At 44.3% G+C, this 16,937-nt stretch overlaps 2 protein-coding genes across 2 annotated transcripts; one reads left to right on the top strand and one right to left on the bottom strand.

The window, feature by feature from the left end:
* Window positions 1-5,960: 5,960 nt before the first annotated feature.
* Window positions 5,961-14,382, bottom strand: dars2 (aspartyl-tRNA synthetase 2, mitochondrial). Its single transcript, XM_062527677.1, has 17 exons — window positions 13,872-14,382; window positions 13,609-13,708; window positions 13,449-13,515; window positions 13,221-13,322; window positions 13,040-13,135; window positions 12,770-12,893; window positions 12,632-12,678; window positions 12,349-12,455; window positions 10,991-11,060; window positions 10,540-10,719; window positions 10,274-10,381; window positions 10,036-10,098; window positions 9,247-9,399; window positions 7,699-7,917; window positions 7,187-7,297; window positions 6,940-7,015; window positions 5,961-6,425 (listed from the first exon to the last, which is right to left on the bottom strand). The coding sequence occupies exons 1-17, from the start codon at window positions 14,041-14,043 to the stop codon at window positions 6,253-6,255; spliced, it is 1,968 nt and encodes a 655-aa protein (XP_062383661.1). The 5' UTR covers window positions 14,044-14,382; the 3' UTR covers window positions 5,961-6,252.
* A 266-nt stretch (window positions 14,383-14,648) lies between these two features.
* On the top strand, window positions 14,649-16,773 carry cenpl (centromere protein L). Its single transcript, XM_062527709.1, has 5 exons — window positions 14,649-14,781; window positions 15,148-15,307; window positions 15,424-15,675; window positions 15,792-16,343; window positions 16,641-16,773. Exons 1-5 carry the CDS (start codon window positions 14,768-14,770, stop codon window positions 16,716-16,718), a joined length of 1,056 nt encoding a protein of 351 aa, XP_062383693.1. The 5' UTR covers window positions 14,649-14,767; the 3' UTR covers window positions 16,719-16,773.
* The last annotated feature ends 164 nt before the right edge of the window (window positions 16,774-16,937 follow it).

A 16,937-nucleotide genomic window follows, 5' to 3' on the forward strand; every position in this document is an offset into this window, starting at 1 on the left:
CCTTTAAACCAGGGGGTCAGGATTTGGAGGGTTAGCTTCAGCCAGTTAGCATGTAATTTGGCCGCCGACATCTTTGAAAAAATGGCGTTCCATGGTTGTACCATATCCGGCACCAGCGCATGCACGAGACAGCTCATGCACGAGCTGTCTCAGCTCATGCACGAGTTTCGATTTCGGCACGAGCGTCCTCGCGCGTCCATGTTGATAACGCATTCTAGAAGACATAAATAAAATGACTGACGACTAGGATTAAGTTACCGATAGGCTACTTATGCCTGTGCATTATCATTATACCAGGCTTTGTGAATAAAAGAAAAAAGCAAATGTCGTTCTAATAGGTTACTATTATTTGCATTAGACTATGTATGAGTTGGCAAGGTATGATAAGACATTCTAGGAAATGCGAAGAAATTCTCTAACTAAACCCATTATTAAGCTACTCGCTGTCGTGTAGGCTAGGCTATGAAAACTAAAACACTCAGCTGCAGACCTGTAGCCTAGTTCATAACAACGCAGCGTTGGGGGTCACAGCCTACAGTAGATAACGGCAAAAGTTTCCGACAGTGACAGCAGACTTAAAATGCATGCTGCTCGAAACATAACACATGGATGCGCGCTTCTACCGGTAAGCCTATAATATGCGTTGGCGTCATTTCGTCTGTCTGCAAATGTAGGTTTAAACTGCAAATTCACACTGGGTGCAGCACAAATAGCATATCTGGTATCCACACGTTTCTTACATCCCATGTCTACTTATTAAGAGTAATTTTCGTCGGGTAGACAGCCTATTGCGCACATAACATCCTAGGCTACAGTCAGTTCAAAGCATTTACTGTGGGGATCATATTTATGTGTAGGCTATGCTAAGTGAATTCTTGCTCAATATTGACTCGCCATGTTTATTATATCATGACATATGAATATCACATTATAGGATTTCGAGACAAGGGGCAAACGTCTCCACCACCATCCCAACTCAAATAATTAAATACATTTGCGCCTGTAACGATAGGAGCTCGTTCACGAACACCTTCTCTCACTCTCCAATCTTCATCAACGATGTACCTATGTTGTCTCGTTGTAACGTGGAACCTAATTGGCTCATTCTAGCTGGTGACGGAAATGGACACCCATGGAACGCCATTTTCTCAAAGATGGCTGCGGCCAATTTCAAACTTTTTTGGCTGAAGTAGCTAGCCTAGCATCGGCCATTGAAATGAATGGGGGCGGGACTTAGTCCCTCTCTCCAGTTCTTATAATACCTCCATGCTTTAAACAGAGAGCAAATCATCATTTACTGTGGATGTTGGATGTTGGATGTTGAATGGACAACATGACATCTAATGCTACCAGATGTAACACAGCTTAAGTACAGTGGCCCAAATGACTGTTCTATGTTTACTACTTGGTTGTGAAGAAATTGTTATCATCATGTGAAGCAGAGTGTATGGATAGGATCACTCATTTATCCATTAGGCTACTGCAATGGATAGAATTTATCCTAAAGGCAAGGCACAAAACCATCTCAAAATCACATGGAGATTATACTCTTATACTCTTATACTATAATAGAAAGACTCTGTATAAAAAAAATATTCTGTTGTTCAAGTTCTTTAAAGAGTCAAGTTCAATTTCATCAAAATGAATAAGTGATGCATTTCAACTAAGATAGAAAAGTAATCCAGTCATGATTAATCATACAAGACATTGTTCGCCATGTTACACAAACGTAAAATCCTCTAACTGATAAATGCATCATATAATATTTACTTCATTGATTACCTTTTGTGCTGGGAATACTAAGCTGGTAAGTCAATAGTCTCTCTTGCTTATCAATTCAAATGTATTGAGTTTGTTTTCATCAGCAGTACAAGTTAAACAGACATATTCTCCAAAGAAAGTCCCATAGCTCAGAGTGTTACACAATCTGCTAAAATATTGACAGGAAATTTCATCAGGATGGTTGATAAACAATCTATTATTAAAGACTGAACACATCCTGTAAGAATGGAGGCAGAGAGGGAGAGGGAGAGAGAGAATGTACAAAAGGTGATATTGCCAAAAGGTGATATTGCCATTTGATTTAAACACTGCCAGTCCGTTGCAAGCAGAATTTCATCAAACATCAAAAATCATAATCCTTTCACCTGTGTCTGAAAGCAAGCCTCAGGTACAGTAATAGGCCATGACAAAAACATTTACATGAGAATGTATAGTGAGAATGAGAATGCTGCAGACTCTGGAACATATTGCATTTTATAATTTATGTTTTACTGAACTCTCTTTGGCACATGAAGGCATGCTCCTTCCAATGTGATTTTCATGTCCAATAACAATGCAGATATATATTCTGTAATCTATTCTAATAAGAAATAGGTCCGGCTCACGCTTTGAAACTGGGCTCATGCTTAGGGCGTGTGTGTGTGTAGTGCAGGAGCGGCATGGCCTGACAAAGACAACTCAGCCTGACTCATCAAAGCTCCTCAGAGGAGGCCACGGTGTTTGCGGCGTGACGGAGAGGGAGGCTGGGAGACGGAGAAAGAGAATTATTAATCAAAGGGAGTCTCCCACTATTGTGTAGTGCTGGATCACCATGTCTGACGACTAATTGAAAGCACTTAGTCGAACAGGTAAGTAACTCTCCATCAATTGACTGTTAATTTGGATGTGAGGTGAGAGCCTGGAGTTCAATCACGCCCCAGTGGGCCACTAAGACGACACGCTTCCGCATTCGCTCAGCACACAGGGGCGCTCATTACGCATGGACAGTCACGCTCACAAGCGACCGATTGCAAATGAGAGGAGAAGGAAAATGTAAGTGTAAAACGGACTACGCAGGGAGGGGCAAGCGGTTGAATGTAATGCGCTCTGAACGCGCGTCCTCTGCAGCATTCCCGACGGATAGATTTGTGCACGTGAAATGCACCATAAGAATGCCGCAAGCCGAGTGTGTAGGTCAAACTGCAAAGCAGAGAACTCTGGAGGCTTTGCAGTGGGTGCTGTGGATCACCAAATCCCTTTATCATTTTGGACACACTCACCCAGAGGGAGGAAACCAAGTGGTTTATTTTAACACAACAACCTCAAGTTCTGTATACATCCACACATTCACATTGTGACAGGTACCCACACTCGGCACGATATGTCTGGGTCCCAGCACATTTACAATGCTGCAGACATGTCTGAAAGTGTCAGGAAGAGTGTCGGATTCATGAGAGCAAGTCAGTTGCATCTCATTGACACCCTAAGGATGTCGGCAGGCGAGGCGCCCCTGATGAGCGGTAATAACTGTGGCATGGCTCTGCACCCTTCAAATAACTCCTCCTCATTGGCTTTTTGAACTCTGTTTTTTCTTTTCTTCCTCGGCCCAAAAATGATTAGAAAGACAGCAGACTGCCACATTAACATACAGGCCCAATGCCGCACATTCATCTTGGATCCTCGGGCCCGAGGTCTTCAGTCGTCTGAGGCAGGCAACTACAAAGTTGGCCTCGCTCCCCTAGATCTCACAGATTAAAAGACAGGAGTGCCATTTAGTCAAATACTTGGGAAATGGCTGCCAAGCCAATGTGCTTTTTTCTCCTGCCATTGCTTTTGCCTGTCATAGATGAGATGGGTCTATAAGTATATTTTCAACTCTAAAATTCCGCCTGAACATCAAATCTTAACCTCATTATCACGAGGCCTTTAATACCCATTAGATAGCAGTGTAACATATTTGGAATTGCTTTGCAATTTTTATGGGTCATTTTGCAAACTCTTCACGTCGACGTGCCACTCCATTAGGCATATGTTTGTAATGGCAAATGAGTCTTTTCACCAAATTGAATCATTTGCGTGTTTATTTTTTTTTTATTGGTGCCTTGCTTTAGTTTACTGTGTTGTTGTTCTCTCTGCTGTTTGTCTCCGATTGTGCTGCTGAGTTTAATCCTCCATCGTTCGACTTCCTCTGTACTTTGGGTCTGTTCAGAATAACAACTTTTCAGATGGCAAGCTGCCAAATTTACACTTCACACCATCCCAAAGCATTTTCTCCTCACAACGATCATTGCCATGGACATTTTTGCAGTAGTGGCAACCCTTGTACATCTCACAAAGGTTTTTCATCGTAGACAATACCTTGTCTTTACGCTACTAAACCTCAGTAAGACTCCAATGTAATTTCTTTGCCCTGATGAATCAGGCAGTATGTGTCTGAGTGGACATGCTGCATAGTGGACATCCTCTACAACTGTGTCTATTCTCTAGGCATACGAGAGCCTATATGTGCGATGCCAATTTGCATTTAGATATTCAAGGCATAAACGTCTTCTCAAACAGTGACCCATACATCTAATTGTAAACACTAACCCTAATAAAGCACCGGCCTATTTGGGTCAAAGCCGTTTGTAAGACACCAAAATGGACGGCCATTAGAGACAAAACATATGTTGGAGGCTCATTATCCCAGAGAACATTTTAAAAGATGCCTCGAGGATCCTCCCTCCGGACAATATCCGGCTGGATTACTACTCCGCCGAGAGCCGAGAGTTGCCCCATGAGATCCGAAAATTCCTTCAATTGCACTGGGGCCAATTACTAGAGGAGGGGAGCGAAGAAAACTGAAGGCATCCTGTCTCTCAGCTGGACTCTTTTTTAATTATACTACAGTCAGACTTGGGAAAAGATGATAAACAAACCCAGCGACTATGGTCAGTGTGAACAGGCTAAGCGCTGTGAGTCCTCTCACTGCCCCTCTGAGAGTCAGGTCACCCATCAGCACAAGACGCCGTTTGAACTATATGATAATGTTTTTTTGTAGTTGTTTTTTTAAAAGGAGAAAAACACAAAAAGCACAACAGAACACCCCCCCCCCCCCCCCCCACAGTTGCATCAGTATTCTTTTTGGACTGGCCACCTGACTCTTGCGTTGCTTGTTGTTGGAACCCAGCTGAAGACCTTATGTGGGTTGACTGGCACGTTGTTGCATCAGCTCCAGTGGCCAGCGTCCTCCCTTGTCCTCACAGCTCACACCACTGTCACATCAAGCAGGCGGCTTCCTTTAGCCCCACGTCCAGTGAAGCAGGAGGGGAAAGCTCTCCGTTTGAAGCTTGCTTTTGGATCGGTGACAGCCGTGGACGGAGAGAACAGAGAAAGGGATGAGTCTCCTCTCCACTATCTTTACCTTTCCTCCTTTCTCTCCAGCTCTCTCTCTCTCACACACACACACACACACAGACTTAAAGAACAAAACAAAAAAAAACAACCACACACATACACACTGCATGCCAGAAAAAAACACTAGATGTGTTGGCTCTGTGTCTTCACAGAATTAATGAGAACAGCTGCAGAGGAGGAGGAGGAGGAGGAGGAGGTGGTAGTGACGCTGGCAGGTAGCTCACAGCTCACGGTTCACCAGCAAGTGCTAGAGTGAGGGAGGAGGGGTCACCAACAGAAATAACTAAAGGGAAGCAGGAACAAACAACAATTCCTCCCTCCCACCCCTTTGGCACAGACTAATGAACGGACCTCCGAAATGGCGTAGATATATCACAGCTTGATCATCGAACCAGAAGAAATAGATAATCTACTTTGTGTCCTGGCTGTCAGACTGCATGATTGATGGTTTGGGGTTTATTTAACACCTAGAACACCTGAGGGTAGCCAGATGATTTGTACTTATATTTACATTCAGCAATACGTTGTACGTTCTTAATTTATGGGTTTTTCAATGAATCATACCGGAACAAGGAAGAGGACTGGCTGTAAATTGCTGTGTTTACTGTAAGAGTAGAGGAGCCAGAGCTCTGGTGTGTGTGCAGTGGCCTGGTTAAGTACGTCTGCCTGCAGAAATAATACAAGCTGAAGGCCAACGCTTCAATGGAACAACGCTACCCCCTGTTGGAATATGCAGTACTGTCAGCTCACATCACAAAAGGCAGGAGGAACAGTCTGGCATTATTCAAGAGTCAAGATTCTGGCACGTATTATATTTTATTACAAAAACAGCACGATACAGAAATATCATCGTGAATATAAATCTATTTTAGTGAAGAGAATAAAGGAGGCTGCTGTATTCAGCGCGCTCAGCTCAAACAGCTCAGCCCCCGATACCTTCCTCCGTCTTCCTTCTGGCTGAGGGCTGGCGATAAGTCCCTCCATGTCTCATTCCCACACAGGCTAAATCCTCTCTCCCGCCAGGAGAAGGAGCACTCAGACACATTCACAGACCTCTCTAGCCGGGAGTAATAGGCTGGCATTAGTGGCAGGTGTCTACTCGTGCCCCTCGGGCCAAGTCACTTTGATGTGGTAAGGCTTCAGCTCCTCTTCAGACACAAAGTCAGGCGCTCGGCTCATCAGGTCGTGACCCCGGAAGGACTTGGGGAAGGCGATAACATCCCTGATGCTGGGGGCACCCACGATAATGGATACCAGCCGGTCAAGTCCTGTAGGAACAACAGACATACATGCACGCACGCACGCACGCACACACACACGCACGCACGCACAATACACACACACACAAAGACACACACATGCATAAGATTTCTGAATGGAAGGATAAATCTGTGCAATTTGCAGTATGAACTTTTTTTTAAATACCAACCATATTCCAGTATGTGTTACCTAATTAGCGTTTTAAATAATTTCCATACTTGGGGCATTAGAGGAATCGCTGCAGATGTTTCTAATGAATATAGTACACGTCAGTGGGCACATTATTTTCGAGCAAGACCATTACAACATTAACTTCTGGCTGGTCCACATCCAATTTGGGGTTTGACACAATCCCAACTAATCAAATTATGCAGCAGTTTTATGTCAGTTTAAGCTCCCGCTTAATAGACGAAACGCAAGGAGCTTGGGAGCAGAACGAACGTATACTGCGGGATACAAATTAATTCGCTCTGAGCGCAGCGCAGCAGAACACGCGCTGTCGAGTGGGGCCCCCCAGCTTACCCAAGGCAATGCCGCCGTGAGGAGGAGCTCCGGAGTCGAGAGCCTCCAGGAGATGAGCGAGCAAGGAGACGTCCTCCTGGAACATACAAGAACATATCAGCAAAGCCGATCACGGCCGGCGATCCGACACGGTCTGGGAAGAGGTCAGAAGCGTGTCTCTCTCTCTGATCGTGACGCCCAGGCAAAACCAATTACAAGGCTGGTCGGGGCGAAAAAACCGAAGACATGTTCAAAAGAAGGAAATTACCTGGAGGATGTTCTGGAGAACGTGGCGCTGCTCGGAGGCGCTGTGAATGCGAATTGAACCTCCTCCGATCTCGCTGCCGTTCAGCACCAGGTCATAATGCTGGCCACGCACCTGTGGCCCAGACAGAGCAAGACAGGAGGCTGCCGCTTGAGGCTATTCAGATGTACAGAGCTAAAGTGGGCCCTGCCATGCAGCTTGACCAGGTCCACAGACTCTCTCCCCTAAGTGAGTCCAGGCCTGATTCAATGAATCGATATCTGACTTTTCAGCTCGCAAGCTCATGATGAATTTATCTGGCCAAGTTTACCGCTGAGGTTATTAGGAGTTTAAATTTTAATGACTAAAAAACACACACACACACACACACACACACACATACACAGCTGTCCAAATGTTCAGCTTATGTCCAGAATAGCCCTAAAATGAGTCTAAAATATTTAGCGCTCTGAAACAGTGTTGCTGAAACCTTGGATAACGTCTAGGCCAGACTGAGCTGAGGGGGCACAGCTTACCTTGTGAGGCTCAGAGTGCAGCAGATGGGTGTCCTCCGGGACGGCGGCGGTGAAGGGGTGGTGAGCCGACTCCAGCTGCTCTGGACGGCCCTCTTTGGGGAGGAACAGCGGGAAGTCCACCACCCACAGGAGGTGGAAGACAGAGGGGTCGCGCAGCGCGACGCCGTGGCTCTCCAGCAGGTCGGCGCACTGCAGCCTCAACTTGCCCAGGAGGGGGCGCTAATGAGGTGAGGAGGAGAGGGTCAGAGCAGTGTCATGGGTCTCCGCATGCTCCCGGCCTTTTAGATTAGGTTTGAAGTCATGAGCTATCTCTGGTCAGTTCATTAGTGATAGTGGAGTATAGCAACCATGATGGTTTGTGGAAGAGTTTCATGACACAATCTGAACTTCAGGTTTGATTTTGATTTCTAACTCACTTGCAGTATAACCCATGGAAACTATAAGGGGTCAAAAACATAGCCTGGCTCCGCCTTCCTCTCAGTTTTCATTTCACCTCTCTCGCAGGTATTCGCAGGTTTTCTCAAGACAAATATGTCCAGGTCCAATCAGCGAACAGAGGGAGTAGCTGAGAACGACGACGTTGAGGTTGTGCATTAGTTTGAGAATGTCATGTTCTGATCAAACAATAGCTATTGGTTATGGCAGATCTGAGTGGCTCTGGGCAGACCCAATAGTTTTAAACACCAACAGAGTATCCGCATTCAAGGAAGTTCACGCTTGGCAATGGAAAGTGGCCAGACTCTCTATGGTAGGACCAGCCTATCAAAGACAACCTGTTTACATGTCTCTGGCCAACACAGTGAGACCTCCAGATCACCGCTGTGATAGTGAGGCTCCGCAGACCCAGACAAGTTCTTGACAATTAAACCATTGCGAATCCTTCGGTGCAAAAGGAGTGTGATACACACAGAGACATTGAGTCTCGAGGATTATGACCTTGAGGAGTTCTTACTTTCTTACCCTATCTCATACGAGCGAGAGAAAGAGCCGTTCTTGCATGAGCGAGTCTGTTCAGCTCCCCTCCTTTTTCTCCACAGAGTGACTCTTTCACTTACCATTCCACCCACATCCCCCTCACAAAAGCCTGCTATTGATCCGCCGCCATATCAGGGATCTTTCCTCTTACACTAAGCAGCGCCGCGTCGCTTTCCCTTGCCAGACACGGCATCTGCACCAACCGTTAATAATACAGCCGCCGAAACCGTAGAAAACTGACGGCGTGCGATGAGAAGGACATCAAGGCGCCCATTAGGCAGTCGTATCACATCAGACTTACTGATCAAGATAGAGAAGAAGACATCCGCCATGAAAGACCCTTTGTTTCAAAGTTGTCCAATCCGACGGAATGACTGAATATCGCTCTCCCTCTCCCCCGCCTCGCAAACCCACCTCAAACATCTGGATTCATTTCATGCCTCTGACAACGAGCTCTAACGATGCTTGATCTGTATTACAGCCCCATTAGCGGAGGCCGGTTGAGCGCGAGGCGGGTGACAGACGAGAGGGTGGCTCGGGGGGGGGGCTGGACGGTGGGTGCGTTATCCTCACCACGGAGTCCCTGGCGCCGGCGGCGAGGAGGAGCAGGTCTCCAGCGCTGGCCCCCGCCATCTGGAGCAGCTGCAGCCGGGCCGAGTCCGACAGGAGCCTGGCGAGGGGGGACTTCAGGGAGCCGTCGGGCCGCACCGCCACCACGCTCACGTCCTGACAAAAAGTGCAGATATGCACGCACACATAAACAAATGCACACAACCACAACAATGTGTATGCTTAAACACACACACACACACACACACACACACACACACACACACACAAACGCTGATTCGTATAAGCATACGCACACACACACACAAATAAATGAAAACGAAATAATTCCCTCTATTGGAAAGTCAGATATTCTAGAAAAGGTGCTGCCCAATGAGTGGCCCACCAGATACGAGATGTGTGTACTGACTAAAACCAGCCAGAACCAGACACAACAAACACACAATATGCGGAGCTATCGCCCCCATCTGTATGTGCACAGAATCATACTGCTTTCAGCACTGGGATAACATAGTGGAGGCTTCCTTGAGCAGGAGAAGATTTTGAATTGAGCACAATAGACTTGTTGCCTGTTGGTCAGAATAAAATGCACTGCACAGGGAGAGGAAGAACTATCTGCACTAATACATAAAAGAGGCAAAGGCCACTGTGATTTCATTTTCGGTTTAAGAATATCCTGTCTATTCCGACAGATAAAGTACAACATTTGTGCACGACTCAATGGACTGACTGATAAATGCATAGATAAAATATGCATACCACTAGCACAAGCATTTCAAGTGGTGGATATACCTGGTTGAACTGTGTCTTGGCAGTCTCTTTCAGGGCTTGTAAGTCTTTACCCTTAAGATGTTTCTGAAATGAAAATGTAAAGACATATTCACATTCTACTCTTGCACTCAACATTGCATTTTTTTTTATATCCACCTTCGTGTTCATAGCATTTGAGAAATGAAAAATGATAACAAATTGAAAGCCTGGAGCATAAAGGCGAAAAACCCAGACAAAAATTATTTCATGTTCTACTTACAGATCCATCTGGCACACGGATTGCTAGGACACAGCCTCCCGATTGCTGAAGTGCATCCCGAAGAAACTGGATTTCAGTGTTCCCAAACGCTTCACTAGCATCTACAAGCTGTACAAACACAGAACAAATACTTAATTTCCCTTCATTGAAACGCTGCACTTCATATAGTAGTGCACCCAAATAAACAAATAAACAATGCAACCCAATTTCATAATGGTGAGGGAGTAAGAGTTGATAGTGTTGCTTGCTTTGACTGTTATGTCTACCTTCATTTCAAACCTGGTGTCTGGTTTGTCCACTCCATAATCTCTCATGGCTTCTTCATAGGTCATGGAAGGGAACGGAGCGCTAACGGCCCCCTTCTCCTCTGGCCACGAGTACTGCACCAGGCCCTCGACCAGGGCCCGGATCCCAGCCTGATCCACAAAAGACATCTCTATATCCACCTGCAAGGACAAGGACAAGGACAGGACATGGAGACATTATAGAGCCGGCCACAGTCAAGGCTCCAAGGTCTGAGAGCTGATTTTCATTCAGAGTGGGCCCTGGCTGCGCCTATTAAGAGAGCTAGCTGGCTGGCTGGCTGGCTGGCTGGCTGTGTGGGAGTGAGAGAACCAGGCACATCATTAAAGCAGTCTGTAGCTCATCTGCTCAGGCCAAAGTCCCTAGCAATTGTGCCTCTCAGTACAGCAGTGGGGTTGTGTTAAACATACTTACCTGTGTAAATTCCGGCTGTCTGTCAGGCTTAGAGCCCTCATCTCGATAGCAGCGAGCCATCTGAAAATACCTGAGGCAACATCAAAACAGAAAAAGATATCAGCAGTTATTTAAAGAAGCCATATCCTGCTTCAGGAGGAGACATAGAAAGTATATTTTGAGGAGTACCAACATTTGTTCTTTCAGTATATATTTGGCAGCACTGTTCTATAAAAGCTGGCAGTAACTTTAGTAACAATGTGCTGGTACACAAAATGACATGATGAGCCAATATAACTCTAGAATGCTTTAGATGACATTTCCGTCCTTTCTTTCTCTTTCTACGTCCTGAACAGTGTGCAAAATTGCTTATTCAATTCATGACACTGTTTTTGACCATAATTGTATGGTTTCTCTATTAAACAGTGGTATTGCATTTGTAGACCATGATTCAATCCAATTAAAAAAAAACAATACTAGCAATTGTAGCTGGTCAGCTTAAAGGTAGGGTATGGAATGAGCTTTTTTGGCCATTTTTGCAAAATCACTTGAAATCCTATTCCTAACCCACTTATAGCCACTAAGTTGGAAGCACTGAAATGGAAATTAAACACGTCAATCATCTGCGGAACGGGCAGGGCTCGAAAAACTCCAGCCAATAGAATTCCTCACCCCATACCATCATTTCACAGCTCGATCGTCAATCTAACGTCTTACTCCTCTTCCTACTCCCCCTCCCCACCGCGCGCGACCCTTTCGAAAGCTGGTGACCGCGAGTCAGTGCTGAAACGAAACCAACTGCCTGCTGCTGCACGTCCATGTTCCCCTCTTGTTGTATGTGTCACTTCATTTCTATACAAACTAACTAAGGCAGCGGATACCTACGGAAACTCAATCACCCACGCAATAAATAAGATATGTAGCAAAAATTACATTTTACCATGACACGAAGAGTGCTGTAAACATGAAATCGAAACTTAACAGCTTGGAGCTACGGTGGAATAGGCGAACCAACGGGGCAGCACTAAACTCGGATATTTCAGGAGATAATCGCCCTGGTAAGAACAAACCAGATTCTGTTCAAATATACACACCTATGGCTACTGAACCATATGTACTACAACCCTTTGGAGGTGAATAAAGAATGTAATTGGGGAAGTTGATGTGAGTGATTGTATGGAGACTAGAGCTCATAGTGCTGTAGACGCCAGGATGGCATTTCATTTAGCCTGGCTCGCTCTCGCGCTGCGCATTTGAATTGTCGCTCGTGCATGGAGGGCGGGACTTGAGGTTGTATATGTTCAAACTCTGCCGTCCGTTTTGCTAATTCCGTACCCAACCTTTAATGACTCCTCTAAAAACTCTGGATAATGATCTACCTGTCTATGCCTGCCACCATGAGCAGCTGTTTGAACTGTTGTGGGCTCTGAGGTAATGAATAAAATTTCCCAGGCTCCCCGGAAGGTACAACAAACTCTTTGGCACCCTGAGGAGAAAGGAGCGGGCAAAGGTGAAAATGTGGCTCTTGAAGATTAAACAGTATACAAGAAAGAATGTCAAATAATATGGAATTGGTATTAATCATAATCATGACTGATAGAGAATTTATTGCTGAATCTGTATTGCAACATTGTGGTTTTCAGAGGACAATAGGGGACTTACACCGGGGGTTCTTTTAAATAAGGTTGGTGTTTCCACATCCACAAATCCTGCAAATAGAGTTGGTAATACAGTGTTTGTATTGAGTTTATTTGTCCAAACATGCACTAAAATTAAGAGGCACTTATACGGAGTTCCTACCATGTAGATTGCAAAGGTATTCTCTCATTTTCATCACCAGACGAGACCTAACTCTTAAATTGTACTGCATCTGTGATGAGCGAAGGTCAAGGTACCGGTATTGCATTCGAAGGGCTTCGGACTTCTGCAATGCAGGCATAAAACAGAGATCTGCATATTCATCTGGGACAGCCATAAATCATACATTCTGAGTGTAAATGACACTTGACCAATAAATTGTTTGGAATTAATTAGAACTAGCAATACATGCTCTTTCCTGTAAGTACTCACTTTCACAAAGTCTTTAATTTCAAATGGTAATCTTCGGCATTTATTTAAAACCTCCAAGCTGTCAGCGCAGACCTCAATCTCTCCTGTGGACATTGCCTTGGACATTAGAGGGGAAAAAAGTTAAATGTTTGCTCCACCACCAGTGATAATTATAGTCCTCTTAATGAAATCTCACACCAACCTTATTCTCCTGCCCTGTTGGACGAGGCTGTACCTTTCCCCTCACCATGACAACAGACTCCAGGGGCAGTTCAAAAAGAGTTTTCCTCAGGACCTGTTTAGACTGACACAAGGGCATATAAGATTTGGCAAAGGTAATTAGTATACAACAGCTAAGCTATAATCTAAATGAACCTAAAGAAAATATGGGAAAATGTTCGCAAAAATAGGCCTAATCATGTCAACTTACTTCATCCTGGGGGATAAGAATTTGCACCAGTCCACTGAAATCCCTCAAGATCAGAAATAAATCCTGTCTGTAAATGTATAGCAAATAATTACAAATGTTCCCAAACATATGTTGATATGTAAGACAGATATGCAGTGTCACAGGGTAAGTTTGCGCTAACCTCACATATTGCACCCAGCCATACAGTGTTACTTCACGTCCACTGTGTGTCAAGCATAATTCTCCACAAGAATGTGTTCTCAAAGAAAAGTCATTTCTGCCTGTTAAGACATACAACATATTGACAGAAACTACTTTGCAAAATGGTAAAAGATACATGATGCTAACACTTTAAGCATTCTGTGTGATCTCACTGTTACTGGGGATCTGGAATGGGTGCTGGAACACTGCTATGATTTGAGTCAAGAAGTCCTGATGAGTTACCTGAAGTGCTGTTAGAGATGTGTCTGTGTGATGCACAGGTCCAGGAAGTCGTGATTCGTTTAACGTCAGTGGCACACAGCTGACGAGAACACTGTAGTGCAGTTCTTCCAAATGAGCATGGTCTCAATAAAGACCAACCACTCCGAATCAGTGTCTTGTATTTGCATGCCATTTTACAAAGATGAAATTATTTTAATACATTAATTAACTGACTAGTGATGGAAGCTTAATTGCATGGCGAGCCAGTTCAATGACAGAGTGTGCTAGCTCCCTAGGTAACGTTATCACACTACTGCATGGCAGTAAGCGACATAGAGCTCTAAAACGTCTGTCAAACGTAAAATGACAGAAAATGTAAGCATTTCCATAACAACATAATGACTGGGTATGTAGATGAAGCTAACATCTTCAGTGAATGATATCGCTAACGACCCATGCGTTTGGTTTACAGTCACCTTCCCGTTGCAAAACAAAACATGCGCAGAGGTCTCAAATCTCTATATAATTTGGGTGGACCAAACACGACGGACTAGTCTCATCCAGAAGCTTTATAGTAAAATGTCAAGGAAGTCCAGTGGAAGTCGATCACATGGTACGAAAGTAGACCATACCAGTCAATTACAGTCAGCATTGTCCATATCGAGTTGATAATTTCATAAAGTAAGCAGATGTTTAATTTCAGTTATTAAAACATAGTGAGATTTTGTCCTCATATGTTTGCTTCAGCTACACACAAAAAAATACAACCACCTGAACGAACAGACTGACGATTGCTCTTTACTCGACTTGTACGCCTATCTAATGCGCGGTTCCACAGAGCGTAGCATAGCATAGCATAATGTGTAAACGCGCGATGTTCAAAAAGTAGTCTGGTTTGTTGTACCGTTTTGTCAGCCATGGACAGACGAAGGTACAGTTCTACAATATTATATATTACTTGTGAAGCGTAACTGTTTTGGTGTGTTTTATGTGTTTGGCTTTAAATTGTTCGGTTATTTATAACCCTTAGGTTTTGTTTAAATAAATTAGTCTGCACTGACCGTTTGCAGTAATGCTAACGTTATGCTAGCTTGTATTTGTTGTGGGTGTGACGTTAGTTGTTGAGCTAACATCAAATGAATTAACTACAGTGTCGTTAAGGCCTATTAAGCGAGTTAATATTATGCCATCGACAAAACAATAAGAATCCTCCTAGAATATTTACTTTCTCCGACGTTGACATAGCAAACGTTTACTGTGCATGAGGATAATTAACGTTATCTCTGTAACAACCCAGCGCTGTGAATACGTCTGTGACACATCACACAACACATCGACGAAGTAAGAGTTATGGTCGAACCTTTGACGCAACATCGCGCTTCTGCTACACTCCTGGGCAGCTGACCATCACGAGAATACCAACTAGCAGAGAAGCAGCCAAAGCTCATAAAATAACTGTAAGTAAATGAGATTAAGAGTGTCGTAACATTAGATACCAATGTTCTATCATCAGTTACTGTTTCTTTTTGAGTCATTGGTCAAACTGTTATAATGTTTTTTTCTTTTTCAAAAGGAAAAAGTTGACCCTGAACAGGTGGCCCTTCTGGTAAAAAAGGAATGGAAGCTGTCCCACCTCACACCTTTATATCAGTTTAGATATACACTCTTGAACGTCTACGCCAAGCATCTATCTGCCTTTTTAGTAGCTGAGAAACAACAAGGCACAGCAGTTGAAGTCGGACTTGAGACAGGCTTTAAAGTCACATTCTCAACCATCCTTGGGATGGCAGAGACAAAAGATGATGCAGAGACAGTTTTCATACAGGTAGGATATGCGCTTGTTTTCAACTTTGTTGTTGCATTAAATGTTTGGGTAGCATTAATGTACAATGTTATGACATAACACATCTTGATGTATTATCTCCACTCCTGTGGTGACAGATTCACTCTAAGCCAGTGTTTGCTTCTGCGGGAGATACCCCACGGGTTGTGTGGAGTGGATGGCTGACCTGCATCAATGGAGACCCAGAGTACCTCCAGTCTCTTCCACCAGAGTTTGTCAGCTTGCCCTTGTTCTGCACAAGTGGTTCAGAGTCTCTGACTTTCTTGGTAAAGTTATGGTTTGAAAGGACGTTTGACTGCAGCTTTGGCTCACTGAGCCTCGACCCCAACGATCTACACTGGCTTGCTGCCCTGTGGACTGGTTGCCACAGTGACAACAACATCAGGTCTCTGAAGCTGGCGTGGACACTGCCGGCTCAGCCTCCTCTCGACGTGTCGCTTGCATTGAACGGCCAGGACGCATGGGACCTATGGGAGAAGGTGCGTCCAGGGGACCGTGCCGACGACTCTGTCAGCATCGAGGAGGTGAAGTGCTTCATAACTGGCATCGAGTCACACTTCTTCAGGCACTTCAAGGTCCACCTGTCTGCTGGGGTCCTGAAGAGGGTCTCCACAGCCCTGGGCTCTGTTCACCTCGATGGGAAAATCAAGGTAGGTTTGCCATCTTTCTTTTCCCAAGCTGCCGATATATTTATATCGGTCCGAAGGGTTGCCCAGCATCACATTTTAGAGATGAATAACTAGTATAAATGTATTGGAGCAAGGTGAGTGGATTGTTTTAAATATTGGTGATATGAGGGATGATGGGACCGTACCCCCTACTTAAACTGGTTAAACATTTTGTTATTTGATTGGGATGTGAATTCTGCTCAGACAAGGCTTTCTCCTTGTGAGTTAGATGCTTTTCTCCTGTGATGGAAAGAAACTAACTATTTGCCTTTTCTGTAGATCACCTGCAGTGACTACATGATCACCGTTATGACATTGTTGACGGAGTGTGCCATCCTCAAGATGCCCACAGTATAAACTGTATTTTGTATTCTATATGTTTGAACTGTAAATAAAATATCTTTTGTTACTACTCATTTCTATACTTTGTTGAATGAAATGTGAATATATGTATTTCACTTACCCTGTACTATAAGGATAAATCATGACCATTTCCTTGTTTTTAATATTTCTTCATTTTTTATACATGAGTGAATACAATATTTTCATGTAACAACTTCATTTCTTGTACATATA

The sequence above is a fragment of the Sardina pilchardus genome, chromosome 2, assembly GCF_963854185.1.
Source record: "Sardina pilchardus chromosome 2, fSarPil1.1, whole genome shotgun sequence".
Taxonomy (NCBI): domain Eukaryota; kingdom Metazoa; phylum Chordata; class Actinopteri; order Clupeiformes; family Clupeidae; genus Sardina; species Sardina pilchardus.